At 41.7% G+C, this 19,290-nt stretch overlaps 1 protein-coding gene across 1 annotated transcript in view; it reads right to left on the reverse strand.

The window, feature by feature from the left end:
• Positions 1-19,290, reverse strand: part of MICU1 (mitochondrial calcium uptake 1) — a 140,268-nt gene that overhangs the window by 39,550 nt on the left and 81,428 nt on the right. The window contains exons 7-8 of the mRNA XM_053388573.1: positions 9,617-9,699; positions 6,934-7,131 (exon numbers count right to left, since the gene is read on the reverse strand). Coding sequence (XP_053244548.1) covers positions 6,934-7,131; positions 9,617-9,699 — 281 coding nt within the window. The remainder of the gene's footprint in view (positions 1-6,933; positions 7,132-9,616; positions 9,700-19,290) is intronic.

The raw sequence follows: 19,290 nt of genomic DNA on the forward strand, positions 1-19,290 counted from the left end.
GACTGACAGGGCGGGAAAATGTTTTCATTATTTCCAGCTGGACAGTGATGCCAGAGAGCAAAGATTAAGAAAGAGTTTCCTGATAAAGCCACCGCTTGCTATTTCACAGGCATTCATGGCTATAGGAAAAGGTTGCATTGGACATGACAGGAGATGGGAACAATAAATCAATGTTTGTTGCATGAAGACAAAGAGCCGGAAATGCAAAAGGTTGCATCCAACCAACTTTTCCTGTTTGTGCTTCTGCAATGGAACTTCCCCTCCCTCCCCTGGGTGTCCTCTTAACCCTCTGGAGCAGATTTGCTGCTGGGGTGAGGGGAGAGGAGAGGAGAGGGGAATCAGTTGTGCAAGCCCTTGCACACATGGAACATCTTGGTTGGGTGCAACGCAAACAGGTTTGCAGCTTACCATCTGGGGAAGTGATAATATGAGTGTGATGTGAACCCCTTGAGAGGGACTGTTGTGGCCCTGAACGGAAGAATAACATTACTTCTTCTTCTTGTTGTTGTTTAGTTGTGTCTGACTCTTCGTGACCCCATGGACCAGAGCACGCCAGGCACTTCTGTCTTCCACTGCCTCCCGCAGTTTGATCAAACTCATGCTGGTAGCTTCGAGAACACTATCCAACCATCTCGTCCTCTGCCGTCCCCTTCTCCTTGTGCCCTCAATCTTTCCCAACATCAGGGTCTTTTCCAGGAAGTCTTCTCTTCTCATGAGGTGGCCAAAGTATTGGAGTGTCAGCTTCAGGATCTGTCCTTCCAGTGAGCACTGATTTCCTTAAGAATGGATAGGTTTGATCTTCTTGCAGTCCATGGGACTCTCAAGAGTCTCCTCCAGCACCATAATTCAAAAGCATCAATTCTTCGGCGATCAGCCTTCTTTATGGTCCAGCTCTCACTTCCATACATCACTCCTGGGAAAACCATAGCTTTAACTATACGGACCAGATGCTGTAACTAAATATAAAACACAAGTTCCACCATGCTCCCTATATGCTACTTTGTACACCTCTCCCACTTCCCCATACTCCAAGAACTTGAATTTGCCTATGAATTTGCATAGGCAAATTCATTGCCACCCATCCCTCCCTCTCAAACCAATGTTTGAGATGATGTCATTGGCCTGAAGCATGAGACACAGAGTGCCTTCGAACAGTGCAGCCACCTGCCCCCCCGCCCCACTTTCCAATCAGAAAGTTGCAGAAGCCCCCAAATGAACATAGGAACTTCCCCTATCTAACCCTAGTCACAACACTGCTCTATCTAACTCAGTGCTGTTTCCTTTGATTGATAGCAACTCAAGTCTTGTGCAAAGGTATGTTCATGCCCTGCTACCCAAGATTCTTTAACGGAACACTGGAGAATGAACAAGGGGTGTTGCGTTCTTGTGCGGAGGGCAGGCTTCCAGGAGAAGTATGGTTGGCCACTGTGGCAAACCGGGTGCTGAACCAATCGGACCCTTGGTCTGATCCAGCAAGGCTCTTAACATGGGACGTTATGCCTACAAAGCATGCAGTTTACCACTAAGCTACAGCTCCTGGCCAACATCTTCTTACTTGCAAACCTGCTGTACTCAACTCCTGCTGCTGCCAATTGCATGTGCTTTTGGACAGCTCCCAGTTTTGATTGCATCGGCACGGGAATGGCTTTTGACAGTAGAAGACTGTTTAGATGCTTTTGAAAAGTAAAAGATGTCAGTGCAAAACATTAACAAATCTGCGGAGAGACACAGATTTCTCCTTTTAAAGAAGCTGATATTTAAGTTTATTCAATAAGCGAGTACAGTGGTACCTCGGGTTACATACGCTTCAGGTTACAGACTCTGCTAACTCAGAAATAGTACCTCGGGTTAAGAACTTTGCTTCAGGATGAGAACAGAAATCATACTCTGGCGGCGCGGCAGCAGCAGGAGGCCCCCATTAGCTAAAGTGGTGCTTCAGGTTAAGAACAGTTTCAGGTTAAGAACGGACGAATTAAGTACTTAACCCGAGGTACCACTGTAATTATTTAAAATTTAATTTAAATATTTTTATTTTAAGAAAATTTAAATAGAATAAAAATAAAAATAGTTATTTAACATCCATTTTGCTTCAACCATGTGCAATTTACCATACAGAACACAAAGAAGGTAGTGCCATATAGAACATCTACAAGGTGTAAAAACAGAACTATGAGCTGAATGAGAAGCAGTGAGGACAAGATAAGAGAGCTAACTGGTAGCAAAGGTGGTGAAGCTGCGTGGAGATCCAGTGAAGGGTTTGCTCGAAAAGACAAAAAGTTTTGAAGAGGGCAAGGGAAATAACTTGTCATAAATCCTTGGGCACGTCCAACATTTCCATCTCTTTTCCTAACTCCTAAAGACCCCTTTAAAAATAATAATGGGCAGTAATAGGGTTAGAAAGTATGTCTCCTGAAGATAGCAAGATCTTCATGGATGCCAGGTGTTTGAGGGATATTTCTGACCTGCTACTGACCTTGCAAATATGCTGCAGTCTGGAACGGAATGATAGAATTAATAGCAGCCTCTGGCAGTTTCCAACACCTTAATGAGCAATTAAAAAGGTTATGTAAAGAAGCACTGCACCTTTAGCTTTCAAGTCATGCATGAAAGTAACTTAGTCTGCAAGAAGTAATCTGGGGCCACCCCCCCTTTTTTTTGCAGGCTTCTTCTCCTGTAACCCTGGTTAGAGAAGGAGGGCAAGAAGTTTCTGGGAATGGGAAGTAGCAGTAAGTGAAGATTATAAAGAAAGATGAGACAGAAAACAGAGTACTTCTGAAACTGCAATTCATAAACTTAGCAGCACATATGAGACCATCAGAAACAAGATCTAGAAGTGATTCATGACTTAACCTTACTTTCTATTACTGCTACACAGGGCTAAGTGACCAGAAGCCTTATAGGTATTCCTTCAGCTGCCCAATTGGATATAAGAAAAGTTTGTTAAGGGAATTGTGGCTGTGGCAACTGTTGGTTTTGGAGATGGGTTTAAGCTGTGATCATCCAAATTGAACAAATGTATCTCTGCTTATTATGCCAAGATATGAAAGGGTCTTTTGCTCAAATACACAGCTTCTTCATTCCTCCTTTAGTGGCACAAGCAATCAAACCAGGAAGTCTCTAACCAACCATAGTTTCCTGTGTCCTCCCAACCAGGAAGTGATGGTTACCAGTTTCAGACCAGGAAAGGATACTAAACTAATTTAAAACTGTGGATTAAATATGCTGCCTTTTTCTGAAGCTGGTAACCATAGTTTTCTGGTTCAGAGAAAACTATGACATGCCAGCTTAACTGCTTGTGCTACAAAAGGAGTAAAAGGACTATGTACATGAGCAAAAGACTCTTTCATATATCAGCTTAATAAGCAAAGAATCAGGCCAATGTATCTTAATTCTTTCTCCCCATTACACATTATTCATTGCCAAAAAAATGCCAATATACACCAAATTGATGGTTTTAAGAAATGCATCTACAGAAGGAAAATGTTACATGGGAACTGACTGCATCTATGTTTTTTATGTGTTTGGTAAAACCAGAGAGGATGCTCAGAACATCTGTCTGCTGTGATCTACTGTGAAATGACCATCGAAAATGGAAATCGGCTACTTAGCTCTACTTGTCTACATAAATTTATGCTTTGTTAACCTACAGAACAACTGTAAAATGCAACATGGTCATTATTATTTAAATTTGTATCCTTCCTTTCATCCTAAGATCCCAGGGCCGTTCACAACAGAAATATTCACAACTGCCTGGCAGTTCAAGTGATCAATGAAAGTTGTTGGTTCTACATGAATCCACTTGGACAGCTAGCATGATGGAGGCACTTTGAGAAACAATCACCATCCAGCCTAAACCCACCTTTGGGTTTAGACTTTTCCATTTTGCAGAGCAGAAAGATGTATGTTGGCTCAACAAAAAAACAGAAAAGAATCAATGAATCTGCATGCATCATATCATTGCAGGTACATTCCTCCATTATCTTTTCTTTCAGTTGCAAACACTAAGCTCTTTTGCGAGGATAGAAATTGAATGAATAAAAAAAAATGGCATCATAATAATTTTCTCATCCAAGGTCAGTTTTCTAACATATTCACTGAATTGTTATTCACTGAAACAAAGCCACACACACATTAAATACTGTTGATGTGTATAGTAACTTGAGATTTATTGTGGCTTTCATTGCAACACTTGGGCCATTTCACTATTCTCTCATTTCTCTTGTGATGGGGACACGGTCAAGATTTATACGCTTTAATTATTGATGCATCCGGGCATCTCATCCAACAAGAAGTTTAACTTTCCAGGCTCAAAGCTTGCATAGTTCAATTATGATTAGCTCAAACATCAATCCATACTAATTGATGATGACACATAAACAGAGGGCAGCTCCAGTTTCATGCAGCCCAAGACTTCCTAGAATGAAATAAAACATAAATTCACCTGGCAGAGAGAGATAAAGACTTTGTTCAACAGGTGTGCCTGTATTTTATACCTACGGGGAGTATGCAAACAAACTAACGAAGATTTAAAGTCATTCTAATTCACTTAGAGGAGACCGAATTAGTTGACACAAACACTTTCAAATGGACTGGGCTTAGTCAGCAATCTGCTTGCCTGCAGTGAGGACCGACACAGCCTATGCAACCAAATGACATTCTAACATACTGACCTAAAGTTTGAGGAATGCTAACTTTAAGTTTCCTGGTCTGCATCTTGTAACTTGGTTATCAGAAAGTTGCATTCGCTAGATTGTTGTTATGCTTTACTCAGACTTTATACCATGTTTTAGATTTGGAAAACCTGTACCTTCTCTTAAAAAAAACTCCCTCAAACCCATCCCTTCCTGACTTGCTTGGTTGGGTTTACATTTTTAAAAGCCTTGTGCCCAAAATATGGATGGGGGGGCTCTTAAAATGAAGAGAAAGATACATTGAGGGTGACTGGATTATCCATATTTCTTACACAGGCCGTTACTCACACATTCTCCTCCTCGTCCCCAGTTGTGGCCTCTTTGCGAGACTCCTGACACCATTCCAGCCACAATTGGGGTTTTTTAAAATTTCTCCATGAGAAGCAAAACCTGAACACAGGGCTCCAATGAAAACCCACTAAGGACAGTATAATTACTGCATCAAACCATTTGGATAACTTCTGGTAGCATACAGATACAATGTATGGCAATATAATCTTCTTTACACATCATCTAGAGCTGAGCTAGTATATACTTGATTACATTTCTCGAAGAAGCAGGATTAATTTCAGACAATTATGAGCTAAGTTGTTCATGAAAACGCATTCTAATTAACAAATGTAGTACTAAATCACAACGATCATATATAGCTCGAAATCTGATTAGCATATGCTTTTTTGGCCCTGTGAGACTTATGTGAATATTGATTTAGACATAAACCAGACACCACACATAATATAGATTTCTGTAAAAAGCAGCTCAGCCACGTTCAACTTGACACATCCCTTTCTGCATAACACCGAGCAAAAGAAATCCATGTTTAGAAGGTGCTGTCCAGAAAGAGACTCTGAGTACAACATAATACCATATTGTTGTAACACATGCAAAATAAGCACATGCAACACATTGTCCCATTCCATCTAAGCACTTATGTCACTATGTCATAATCCAAAGAAAGAGGTGAGCTTATTAATCCATTAAACTGATGGCTGTAACGAAAGTAAGCTCTGTTTATGTGGGGAGCAGGAGAGTTAGTGTTCACAGATTGTGTTTCAAGTTGAAGCCAGAGCTCAGAGCTAGTTTGACCAATGCAAGGCTTTGGCTATGGAACATGTGCAGTAATAATAATGTCTGTGCATGTGCACAATATCCCTCCTTAATAATAATAATAATAATAATAAATTTTATTTATATCCCGCCCTCCCCAGCTGAAGCCGGGCTCAGGGCGGCTAACAACAATAAAACAATACAAAAATACAACACAAACAACACTCTAAAATCATTCATTATAAAATTAATTCCTTAGTGAATAAATCAGTCAGCTACACACACTGTTGCTTTTTTGTTTTGTTTTGTTTTTAAATTTATATCCCGCCCATCAGGCTGGGTTTCCCCAGCCACCCTGGTCGCTTACAACATATATAAAAAAGCAACAAAACATCAAACATTAAAAAACAAAATATCCTATACTAGCAACAAATAAACCAATAAACCAATAGAAACCAATAATAACTAAAATGACAACAATAATAAACAGTTTAGAGTTATACCCAAATTAAAACAGCTGCCAACTCCAACTAAACATTTAACCAACACCAACCTGACAAAAACAAACCAGAGGAACTAAAATGAGAACCATTTAAAACATTTTAGCCAGTTGCTGCAAACCAAGAGTTGTTCCAGCAATGTCCCAGTGGCCTCCCAGGAGCCTCTTTTAGCTGTTCAGGGTGAGTCTGGGCTCCATTCCCTAAGCCAGGTGGAAATGGGCCTTGCAGCAGGGAGCAGTCTTCCCTCCAGCACTCATGGCAGGAGCAATGTCCCACAGGTGGGACTGAGGTTTTCTGATTATAGGGCATGAGTAAACAGGGCTGGTGCCAGTAGCTTACCTAGTGGTAGCCACAGTTTCAGAGTCTTGAAGCCACCATTTTTGTTTCTCCACATAGCCCCTGATGTAGCATCACTCTGGGGAATTATGGGAAATGTAAATGGCAACTCCAGGACTCTGTCTACTTTTTGAAAAGGGGGCACCATTGATGTGCTCTGCTGGAGTACAGGGGACATTGCAGCTGCCTGAAGATGACGTGTGTTGACACTGGCCAGCAACTAAAGAACTATAGCTTCTTTTCCAAAGCAAACTCTAATGGTATAGTTACAGAAAGGTAGCCGTGTTGGTCTGCCATTTTTTGTTTTGTCTAATGGTATAGTAAGTGAACAGAATTATGTGTACGGATCAGACACTAACCTCAAGCTTCAGAATGTCATGCTGAAGTTTGCGCTGGAAGTCCAAGAAGTGAGAGATGGTCAGTTTCCCCTTCAAATCAGCCCCAAAGAAGTAGGTGGTCAATGCAGAGTTGAAGCCTGTCTTCAAGGTGTTCCCTGTAGTTGAGCGGTCTCTATGACGCATGCCCATGCTAGTTTGGGAGCGAATGATGCTCTGAACCTAAGGGGTTTCCAAAGTTAGAACACACAGCTATAACAAGGCAGGCTGCATCACATATCCCTAAAACCTAGGTCCTCCACAGATACACACCTTTGAATTGAATACAACAATATGTGTAGTTACATTATTAAACACATGGTAGGTTTCAAAACCCAGAAGTTTTCAGAAGTATGGAGTATCCCCCCATTATGTTTCCGAGCACAATTCAAAGTGTTGGTGCTGAACTTTAAAGCCCTAAACGGCCTCGGCCCAGTATACCTGAAGGGGCGTCTCCACCCCCATCGTTCTGCCCGGACACTGATGTCCAGTGCTGAGGGCCTTCTGGCGGTTTCCTCGCTGTGAGAAGCCAAGTTACAGGGAACCAGGCAGAGGGCCTTCTCGCTAGTGGCACCCGCCCTGTGGAATGCCCTCCCACCAGATGTCAAAGAGAAGAACAACTACCAGACTTTTAGAAGACATCTGAAGGCAGCCCTGTTTAGGGAAGCTTTTAGTGTTTAACAGACCACTGTATTTAATATTTTGTTGGAAGCCACCCAGAGTGGCTGGGGAAACCCAGCCAGATAACTAAATCATCATCATCATCATCATCATCATCATCATCATCATCATCTACAATTTGAAAGCATTGTTATTTTCCCTGTAAGTGAGATGGGGGACATACTTTTTACTATGCCTTCATTAAAATTTGGAAGGGTTAGTAAGGGCCAGATAGCCACCCGCTGTTCCAATGCTGGAGGGCTGAAAATTTATCCCAGGGACCCCACCTCAAAGGGGGAAACCTGTCCAGAGTTAAAGATGACAAAGTAAAAATAGCTCAACACTCAAACCTGTCCACTGTGTGATCTGAGCAGATTTCAGAAGGACAAAAAAGGACGGAAAGGCACAAGATCACACCAGTGTGCAATATGCCTTCATGAGGAAGGGCCATGGAGAACCTAAAACCTTGTTAAAACACACACACACAAAATGAAGCATGTCCCTCTGGCTCAGAGCAGTGGTTAACACATAGTGGGCTCAAGGACTATTCAAGGCATATAGAAAACCTGGACAGGCAAACTGGAGTTTGAAAAGGAAGGGTTCCTTTCTCCCATAGCAAGTGTGTGCAGCTTCCTTAAGAGCTCTCTTATAAGGAAATCAGAGCATATAGGGATATAAAAGCACACACGGAAGTAATGGCTAAGAGAGTGCATAGAATTCTATGACTGTCAGCAACACACAGGCAGGGAAATGATCAAGCAAATGCTTAAAATTATTCTTCTCCTCGGATTGCAGATTTCAAAACAGATAATAGGTCCAAGCAGACATGAATTGCCAGTTCACTGTCAATCATCAGATTAGTGTCAGACAACCAAAAAGCTAGAGTCAAATCCTGGCATCTGGAAAACTGTAGACTCTTTTGACACCAGCAGCAATAATGTTCAATCCTCAGGATTAGGAAATGCAGCCTGACAAAAGCAAGCCTCTATGCCTTCACATATGCAGTGACTGGTTATTCGGCACTTCAGATGTAGAGAAAAGGGGGATAAGCAGGTGGGCTGAAAAGCAACCAAAGTAATCAACACAAAGACATAGCAGAGATAAGGCAGCAGAGTTCTGGTAGCATTCCTGGCCAGGTTTATTAAGGGATTCAATGGTGAATTGTTTTTGTGATGTGTTGCATCTTTATTCTGTGACACACAAATGCTACCTACCCTGTAGCAAACAGGAAAGGCTACAACTCTAAGATAGAAACATATCTGCTGCTGCACTGACTGCTGTCTCGGTGCACCAGGGAGAAGACAACTTTCCATACCGATCAGAGGTCCATCAATTTTTAAATGCTCAAATGCCATAGAGATCATAGGTAGCTGCAGTATGCCACATTTTCCCCGTGAGGCAGGAGAGATGATGCACCTCTGAAGGGCATACTGTTACAGCTAATGTCACTAAATCATCTGAGTAGGAGGACTGGGATAATGTGCAGAAGATGGGGCCAATAAAAGCACAGGCCTGCCTCCTGGTTTTCAGACACAAGCTGCCTTATTTGCATTTTTCATCTCTTTTTTAAAAAAATCACCTCTAGAAGGGACAGGTGAACTTCTCCCCACTCAAGGGCAGAAATTAAGAGTGAATTAAACACACGCACACATACACACCATACTGACATCATCAACAAGATGAGCCCCATCTACTACTGTACAGCTGTGAAACAGCTGTGATTTGAGAATGGAGGAAGTCTTGTTTTTCAGGCAAATTATGAACAAAGGCTGCGTCAAAAAGGACAAGTATAAGAGTGAGCAGCACACAAGTCCCCAGCTATAGGACACCCCACCAAAGTGTGAGGCATGTGTCTTGAGGACGCTTTGCAAAGAGTCCATGGTTTTGCAGGTGATATATGTGCTCTCAGATAACGAAAGAGAGCCACACATAGCAACAGAAGAGGAGAAAGTGAGATTATTTGCATAATAATTTACATAGTAATGTTCTGGAGGTGGAGAGAACTTGCCTGTTCGAATTCTTCCATATCCACTTCCCCGTCACCATTCAGATCAAACATCTTGAAGGCAATTTCAAAGTTCCTTTGAGGAGCTGGGGGGTGGGGAGAAATACATTATATTTCAAGTGTTATAAAGAAACAAGGCTGCAGGGGGGGAATGATGTAAGAGTTGTATGTGTTCTAACAGTACATCCCAGGAACAGTCTTCCCAAACACGCTTCCCCTCCTGAAATTATTATCTCTCTCTCTATCTCTCTCTATCTCTCTCTATATATTCTCCTCCTAAACTGAAGTCTTTTTAGGTAAAGGTACCCCTGCCCGTACGGGCCAGTCGTGTCCGACTCTAGGGTTGTGCGCCCATCTCACTTAAGAGGCCGGGAGCCAGGGCTGTCCGCAGACATTTCCGGGTCATGTGGCCAGCGTGACGAAGCTGCTCTGGCGAGCCAGCACCAGCGCAGCACATGGAAACGCCGTTTACCTTCCCACTATAAAGCGGTACCTATTTATCTACTTGCACTTAGGGGTGCTTTCAAACTGCTAGGTGGGCAGGAGCTGGGACCGAAAGACGGGAGCTCACCCCGCCGCGGGGATTCGAACCGCCGACCATGCGATCGGCAAGCCCTAGGCGCTGAGGTTTTACCCACAGCGCCACCCGCGTCCCTTGAAGTCTTTTTACATTTGCACAACTACTTGTTTATCCATGGACAAACATTTGATGCAATCTCCTCCCAATAAGGAAGCAGATAAAGGAAATAAAAATAAAATAAAAAATAAGATGTGACGAACCTTCTGTACCTGATCAAAAATTGCAAATGGGCAACAGGCACAATGACATATAATAAAACAAAAAAAGGGGGATTTTTAAATATGATATAAGCTCACGGGTTAAAAAACAACAACCGACAGCTTAAATCTAGAAATAGAAATACTTTATTGTAAGTGCACCACTTGTTTACAGTGAGATTAAACAAGCTCCCCCCCCCCATCTCTCAGTCCTTGTTACACTCTGTTTGCTGTGGTACGACCACCAACCCCGAACGTCAGCTGCAATGTTGCTGTCTTCCATTCAGCAGCCTCACGACTCATGGGTAGAAACTGTTCTTTAACATGTTGGTGTGGCTTATCATGCTTCTATATCTCCTGCCCGAGGGCAGGAAAATAAAAAGGTGCTGACCAGGGTGTGAGTCATCCCTGAGAATGATCCTCGTTCTTCTGAGGCACCGGTCTCCTGCGATGACATCTAGCGGACTCAGGGGACAGCCCATGATATCGTCTGCTGTCTTCACCACCCTCTGTAGGGACTTTCTGTCCATGGTTGTCAAACCAGTGTACCACACCGTAGTACAGTATGAGAGAAATCATCAAGTGCTGTCTAACATTGTTCTTTTGCAAGACCCTAAGGAAATGAAGTCTCTGTTGGGCCTTCCTAACCACCTGGGCTGTACTGACCTTCCAAATAAGGTCTTCACTAAGATGGACTCCCAGGAATTTAAAGGAAGAGACTCTCTCCACACAGCCCTCCCCAATATATAATGGGGCTAGCTCCCCTCTCTTCCTCCGAAAGTCCAGCACTATCTCCTTTGTCTCGCCAATGTTTAGGTGCAGATTGTTCTCTGAACACCATGTGGATACCTTTTGAACCTCCCCCCTGTACACAGATTTGTCTCTGCCTGTAATTAAACCCATTATGGTGGTGTCATCAGCAAAGTTAATAATTGCAGTAGATGGGTCAGATGAAATGCAATCATATGTATACAACAAATACAGGTATGGACTTAGAATGCATCTCTGTGAAGTGCCAGTGCTGAGCTTCAGGGAGGTAGATGTAAAAGGCCCAATCCTCACTATTTGTGTCCAATCTCTCAGCAAGTCTTTAATCCAATCACAGATGTTAGAAGAAAGGTCCAGGTCCCTTAACTTTCCGATGACAATGTCTGGAAGGATGGTATTGAAAGCCGAGCTATAATCAATAAACAGCATTCTGACATAATTCCCTGGTCTCTCCAGATGACTTGCTCCGGTGGAAAACATGTTCTAAGATGTTGAAGGACCAATCTCTCGAAGCATTTCATCACTACAGATGTTAATGTAATGGGTCTATAGTCATTTAGGCAGTGACCTGCCGTTTTCTTTGGGACTGGGATAATGGTGGCCGCTTTCAAACATGATGGAGCACAAGCGGTTTGCAGAGAGATGTTAAAAATCCTCATCAAAACCCCTGCTAATTGATCGGTGCAATTTTTTACCACTATTTCCAGCACCCCATCTGGGCCATCAGCTTTGCTGGGATTCACCAGCCGCAATGTAGCTTTCACTTGATGGTCATATAAAACAAGTGGCTGTGAGTTTGTAGGCTGGCAGACAGGAGCCAAGATATCTGCTCTTTTTGCCTCATAGTGGGCGAAGTAGAGGTTCAGCTCCTCTGCCAACATATCATTGGCCGTGACCATGTTCATCATAATGCCTTTATAGTTGGTTAGGTGCTGCGATCCTTGCCACACTTGTTTTGTATTGTTCTCAGCTAAGCAGTTCTCAACCTTGAGCTTATATTGTTGCTTTGCCGCCTTGATGCCTTTCCTAAGCTTTATTCTTGCCTCTCTATATGTCTTCATGCTCCCTGCCTTAAAGGCAGTATCCCGGGCTTTCAAGAGTGACCTAACTTCAGCAGTCATCCCGGGTTTGCTGTTCCCATCTAAGTACTGAAAGTTAAGTCCTACTGAGTACACTGGGACTTACCCACAGCTAAGTACTGTAACTTACGACACCACTGACAAGTGACAAATGAGATGCAGCACAGAATAGGTCACCTCCTTCCACTCACATCTTTAGTGTACCAACAAAAAACCCTACAAGTTTTGTACATACAAGAACAGAAAAGCCCTTTCTCAAGTTTATATATCTATGCAACACTCCAAAGGAGGAAAGTACGGGGAATTCCCTGAAGTGACAAGTCCATTGTAGAAGGCTGCTACATTATTATTATTATTATTATTAGTAGTAGTAGTAGTAGTACTTTACGGAGGCAAAGTCTCCCTACCACCTGCACCATGATTCTCCTTGGCAAGGAATTTCTTGTGATGCCCACTAACATTCTGCTGACTGAAAAATCTTGCAGAGATGCTGTTATTTGTAATCCTACACTGATCATATTTCACAGTCCCAGAGAAGAATCTTTGCCTTAGGGTTACCATCTGGATGCTTTCGAACCAGCTCAATGTGTGAGTTTCTCAGTTCCCACTCTTGTTTATAACCAGGCATTTTTTGAGCCTGTTCAAGTCTGTCCACCCACTGCTTCTAGAAAAAATGGCAAGCCTAGTTTGCCTCCAGCACCATCGGCTTTGCTGGAGAAAGTAATTCATGTAGTTCATTTGCCAAGCGAGAATTCCTGATCCTGTCAGTTGGTCTCTCTCAAACAAATCACACATTATTGAATTACAGTAATATAGAGTTATGCAATCAAATACAGCTTATAAGCACCGAAACACACATACACTAAAAAGCCCATGCGGTCTGTCTACCACTTTATTTTCTATTTCCCTTGTTCAACTTGGCAGTTTTAAGCAACAGTACTTCCAAGTCCCCTGTGCAGTGTTAAAATTTATTCCTACTTTTAAATGAAATGTGAAAGCAGCCAAAAGAGCAAGTATTGTACACTTCTGAAGTCAACAACCATCCGTGACAATTAGCAATAGCAATATTGTGTTATTTCCCCCTTTGAGATTAAATGCCCTCAGTTTCAGCAAATTCAAATTCTCTGCATTATGAGAACTGTCTAGATTGTAGAGTCTAGACACATTGCCCCTGAGCCACATTACGTTTTCCAATGTTAATTGGAAAAAGGCTAAGCAGAATTTGATCAAGTATGCACAGTTCTGAAACAGAGAATTAAAAGTATATTCAGAATGTTGATTCTTTAGTTAAAATGGCTTCATAGACATCACAACACCACTCTCTTGTGCAATACAGAAAAAACGCATTCAGAATGCCAAATCCTAATGGAGAGTGAAAGGGGATGTTTTGCTTAAATATTCTGCACTATACTATTAAGGCTGGTATTTTTTTGGCAGGCAGCTTCCTACAAAAATAGTCATTTAATTATTTGGAAACCCAAGCTACCTATCGCAGCTAAATTTTTTTGCACTCCAAAGTTACACTTCTAAGTTCCCACAATGCAAATACAAAGTACATGTGCAGATCTGAAATCCAATATAAAGTAAAATAGAAGTTACTGCACATCTTGGTGTTTCCTTCCTCATGGCTATGAAACAGCAGGATATATGCCAGCCTCAGAATCAAAATACTTCTTATAAATAAGATACAGCAGAGTGTTCTCTCACACACAGTGGGAGGAAATAAGCGAGATACAGAAATTGTACTTGTCTTCTGTGCTACTCTGTCTATAAAACCATGCTAGATGTCTCTGTTATATAAACTTACACCAGTGTTTATAACGACCATGGATTCCCCCAAAGAATCCTGGGAATTGCTGTGTGAGACATCGCTGCAAATTCTCTGAGAACTCTACTGCTCACAAAACTAGTTTTCAGGGTTTGGTTGGGCAGCTAACCAAGTTGAGAGGTGTGAACAGGACCCAAGAGAGAAGTACCGTATTTTTTTGTGTATAAGACAATCCCCCCCCCAAAAACTAATAGGCCGAAATTGTGGGTCGTCTTATACATAGAAAGCAGAGGGGTGATGGGTGATTGGTGGCAGCAGGCAGCAGGAGATTGGCAGTGCCAATTTGGCATGTGTTTGGTTGGACGTACAATCTGCTGTGGTTGCGTCAATTGGGCAAGGTGGGCTTTTGGTGGCCGTGGTGATGTATTCAATTTTCAGTTGTGGGCAGCCCCTGTAGAGCACTTGGCGGTGGTGACCCCCCCCCAAAAAAGCTCAACAACTCTGGGCAATCTCCCCAAGCTAAAAAAAATAGGGGTCGTCTTATACCTGGGAGCATGTTATACACGGAAAAGTATGGTACTCTTGGTTGCCTAAAACCAAACTGTCTCCCCCTTCCCCACTTCTTTCAGGCCTTCATGAAAACACCCCCACCAGAAAAGCGGTTTTCCTGTTCTATAATACTATATAAATCAAAGAACATAACCCATTAGAAGTGAATAGTTTTGACAATACAGGTTACTGTATGTCTGTATACTGTATGTTAAGAGACTCTTAAGAGGGGTTGTGTATAGAAGAAACAGAAGACACTTACAACTGGTGTTACCACCTTCTTATTTAGACATCTGATATCGAGGAAGAGGTTGAACAACAAAATACAATGGAATCTGAGTTAAGATGTTTCACATGCATTACAGTAACACCAAAATGGCTGAAAATGATGCATGAAATACCTATTTAGATAAGTAGCTTAAGATATAATAGTAATGTTTTTGAAACTTGAGCTGGGTGAAAAAAGGGGAGATGAGATGATATAGGTTACTGTGACTCTAGACTTCTCAATTCCAACTTGCAATCCTAGGTTCCCAAAATGATTCCATAATTACTATTTATATTATATTTTTAATATATTAACAACCTTCAGTGTGCTGTTCTAGAAATCCTGTGAAATGCATCACTATCATTCTTCTGTTAAAGATGAGAAGCTGATGTTCAAATAGTTCAGAATATAGTCTGGAACTTGTTTATGGTAGCCACTGGGAGAAGTAAAGTACTATGCAGGGAGGCAAAACCCCACCTTCTGTCCAATGGGAAACCTATTTAGGGACTGGTGGTGGGTTGCTGTTTATTAACTTGTCTAAAAACATTTTAGAGTTGGGGAACCATTACTATTTGTTCTAGGGACACAAAGTCAGTCCATTACAGAGACAGAACCTGATCCAACAATCCATCAATTGGATTGTTGGTATTGGAGGTCAATATTAACACTTACCTGCAGAGCAGGTAGTACATTATCATTCCAGTGTTCAGGGGAAATCTATATTATTTGAGATTTATGCAACAGGCAGCTGCAGGAAAGTACGTTCTCAAAGGGAGTTAACAAGTTACCTTAGAATAAAGCAGAGGTGTATTCTGTGCCCTTTCAACAACTGAAGAACAGTAAACAGCTGCTTTTCCATCTGGTGATACTACTAACAGGCTAATGGTATTTCCACTACAAAACAAAGGACTCAGCCATGATCAAAGCCACCAGCAAGCATCTCAGGACAGTCAGAACAAGAAATATCCAAAGAGGATTTCGTTCCAAGCAGAGTTAATATTATTCTACAACACTCCTCATAGTGAAGGTAAAGGGATGATTTTCTTATTATGCCAGTACAATATTAAGCCATGAAATTTCTTGCTTGAAGAGGATTAGCTGCATACCTTTATGGCAGAGCTAGGTTAATGCTCAAAAGAATGCATTCATTTTCAGCGGAAATTCATAGTGCTGAAGATTTATCCTTCCCTCAAATGTTTGCATAACATGAAGATTAGCTGAATAAATGTGTGAATATTTCTCTCCTGGGACCTCCACAAGGACACATCTAAAATGCATGCTACTAAAAGGGAAAAGGTGGCTTGACATCTTGCCAACAGGGTGAACCACGCATCCAATATTCCATCTTGTAATTTGGCCATGTGTTAGGAACCTGGTTGGATTTTAAAGGCAGCATAATAGCATTTTCAACACCAACTAAGAAGGCAGGTTAAAGATCATCTCACAGAGAACATATAATCACCCAGATAATATGTTATTTGGCAATTTATAAATAAAATATAAATCTACAAATAAGGCGGCATTCATACAGAAAACCTGCCTCTAAGGGGGTAAGCGGGGTAATATGTACACTGCCACTGGCTCAGTGCAAGTGCTTATTGTAAGCAATTACAAGGGCTGGGGGGGGGAAAACGGGGAAAATAATAAAAAACCCATGGTGCCTCTAGAGTTTGCAGTGAAGACAAGAGAAGTTTACAGTTTTTCTGAAGCAGAGGGGCTGTAATCCAAGCTTTACGTATTTGGTGCAATTTACACAGCTGTTTTTACAACAGACTTGTAAATCGCCTTGGGATAAAAGCAGGAGGAGATTCATAAAGCAACAACACCATTGCAGGGGCATGGTTGCCACTCCCTGGTGGGTTTTGAGTGAACTGGCTTGGAAATGCATAAGAAGAGGTCATCACAATGTGGTTTGCCTGGTCAAGTGGGCAATTCTCAAACCAGCCCTTCCCCTCTATCAGGGCTGCTACAATTTCTGTGGGAAGTAACTGCCTTATCAGTGGGGAACCAGTGGCCCCCCAGAAGTTGTTGGACTACAACTCTCATCAGCCCAAATCAGCGTGGACAAAAGTCAGGGCTGATGGGAGCCATGGTACATGGTGCAACACAGTCTAGAAGGCCACAGCTTCCAAGCTCTGCTATAAATCTTCAAAATAAATATATTTTATGGGGTAATTAATTTCCAAATATTTAATGTCCAAATATGCAGATTATGTGTGGATTTTATGTTATTCAAAATGATACTGATCTTTGGTGAGAATGAGATTCAGATAAGACTATAAAGTCCTAGATGCCTGCATGCTATCCTTGCTCCTTCTAAAATTTAATAGAGGGTAGCAATACATTACTAGTGAGCATTACTACTGGATTTACAAAGCAATCCTGTGCATGTTTACTCAGAAGCAAGTCCCATCAAATTTGAGGAGGGAGACTCTCCACCACTAAGTGTGTTTAGGACTGCAATCTAAGTCAAGATTTTCCAGCAGAGGCTCAGCACTTCCACAAAACATTAACTCCAGTCAGCAAAATTAAATCAACACTCGGCTGGCACTAAAAATTGGAACACTACAAACAATTTATACCCGTGCATAATGTTACACTGTAATTTAAGCAGACAAAAAGGGGAAAAGGGAAAGGACAAAATTGTTTCTTTACAACTCATCTTTACAACTTAATGAGATGGAAAAATTCCATTAAAAGGAACTTTAAACATATTATACTCGCCATCTCCATATTCAGAAAATAAAATGTCATATCCTAGCTAATATGAATTGAATGGTATTATCCGTCTGATTTGGGTTTATATGAAAAATGTCCTTTATGGGAAAGGGAAGAACAAAGCACCTTGAATTACCACACTGAAATTTGAGAAGAGAATATGGGTTAACTTGGCAGTAGCAAGGGGGGGAGGGGAACACTGCTAGGACTCTTTATAGTCCAAGGCACTGGTATGTGCCACAGTTTGCAAAAAGTCAAAACCAAATATTATATAGTGCCCACTGTCGGTGCACATGCATTCAACGTGCCTCATTTGTTTTGCCTTAAGTTTGCAAAAATGCTGGATTTTCTAACATGGTAAGCAGATGCCAGGAGCTGCCCTGACGGTCTAATCAATTCAACCAAAATCCCAGACTGTGTGAGAAATTCTGCTTTAGAACTGAATGCAGTTTGGCCTATAATCCACTGAAGCATTTATGGTTAGCTGAAGTGGACTCCTCGATCCAAACTAGATCCAAACTAGGTCCAAACTAGATCCAATGCCATTCATGCAACTGGAACAAGTGGGAGGTTTAGATCAGGTCCACAGTGTGAGGCAAAGTGCAAAATCCCCCCTAGCCTGCACATCCAGGCCTCTGTCCATATGAGGGTGCCCACAACTGCAATTTATTTTCTAGAAAGCCACTGCTAATTGCATGAATGACGTCATATACCTAGTAAAGTCCTCAGAAGAATCTCCAGTGGCTACCAGCCAGCTATGGGGTTGCCATCTCCTGGCAACCATGTTGGCCATTTCATACTTGACCAAAGCCAAAACTCCATATGGACGCAAAATAAAAAACACATTTAGTGGCAAATGACATAAGGCTTCTTTTAGGGTTTTGGTTTTTTAAAGTTTTTAGTATACAAATATATTAAATAAATGGCAATATGTGATTTTTTTAAAGCACCAATGATGAATACAGTTTAACTTATCTCTCCTTTGCAGTTTGAAGAGATAAGACACAATGTTTAGATGAGAGTACAAGCCTTATCTTTTAGCAACATTACATCAGTTATTGGCTGACCTTCAAAGGACAAAAACAAATGCAAAGACAAAGCCTTCCATAGTAAATTCATGGCCAAGTCCTGCCCAATGCTATATAAATGGCTATTCTAAACCTGCCTTGCTAGGAGGCTAGAATCCATCAGGTTGGCATGATGAAAATTGCATTATAAAGGGTTCACCTTATATAGAATCATTGCCACTAACCCACAACTACTTTCTGTCCTGGATCTACAACTACCATTGCCTGTGATCTGGGAGACCACGACTTCTGCAGCACAAAGCATACCGCTCATGGGTGGTAACCAGCATATGGACCAAAATTCTCAATGGGGATGATTTTGAGATACTGAAATAGTGAGAGTGAGTGTCCAATTTAGCAAAAGCTACTGTTCCCTTTAAAAGAACGAATACAACATTTTAGCATTTTCTTTTTCGTTCTCTACTGCAGAGTCCTCTAAGGTAGGGTGCTGGGGGGGCAGGTTAACCCTTTCCTTCTGCAGTACAAATCCCCCAAAGTTGCTATTTGTTCCAATATAGATCTCTGTATGTCTCCTCACAGAATTAAAAATTGTGAGTGGAAAATTGGCTTTGATGGGTCACATATCAAACAGGTGTGCTCTCCCTTGCAGCTACACCAAGAAACTCCAGCAGGTTAAAACTTACAAATGATTTTTTTCATTCCTCTGGTTACAAATAGACGTT

This window comes from Podarcis raffonei, chromosome 5 (assembly GCF_027172205.1).
Source record: "Podarcis raffonei isolate rPodRaf1 chromosome 5, rPodRaf1.pri, whole genome shotgun sequence".
In the NCBI taxonomy this organism is placed as follows: domain Eukaryota; kingdom Metazoa; phylum Chordata; class Lepidosauria; order Squamata; family Lacertidae; genus Podarcis; species Podarcis raffonei.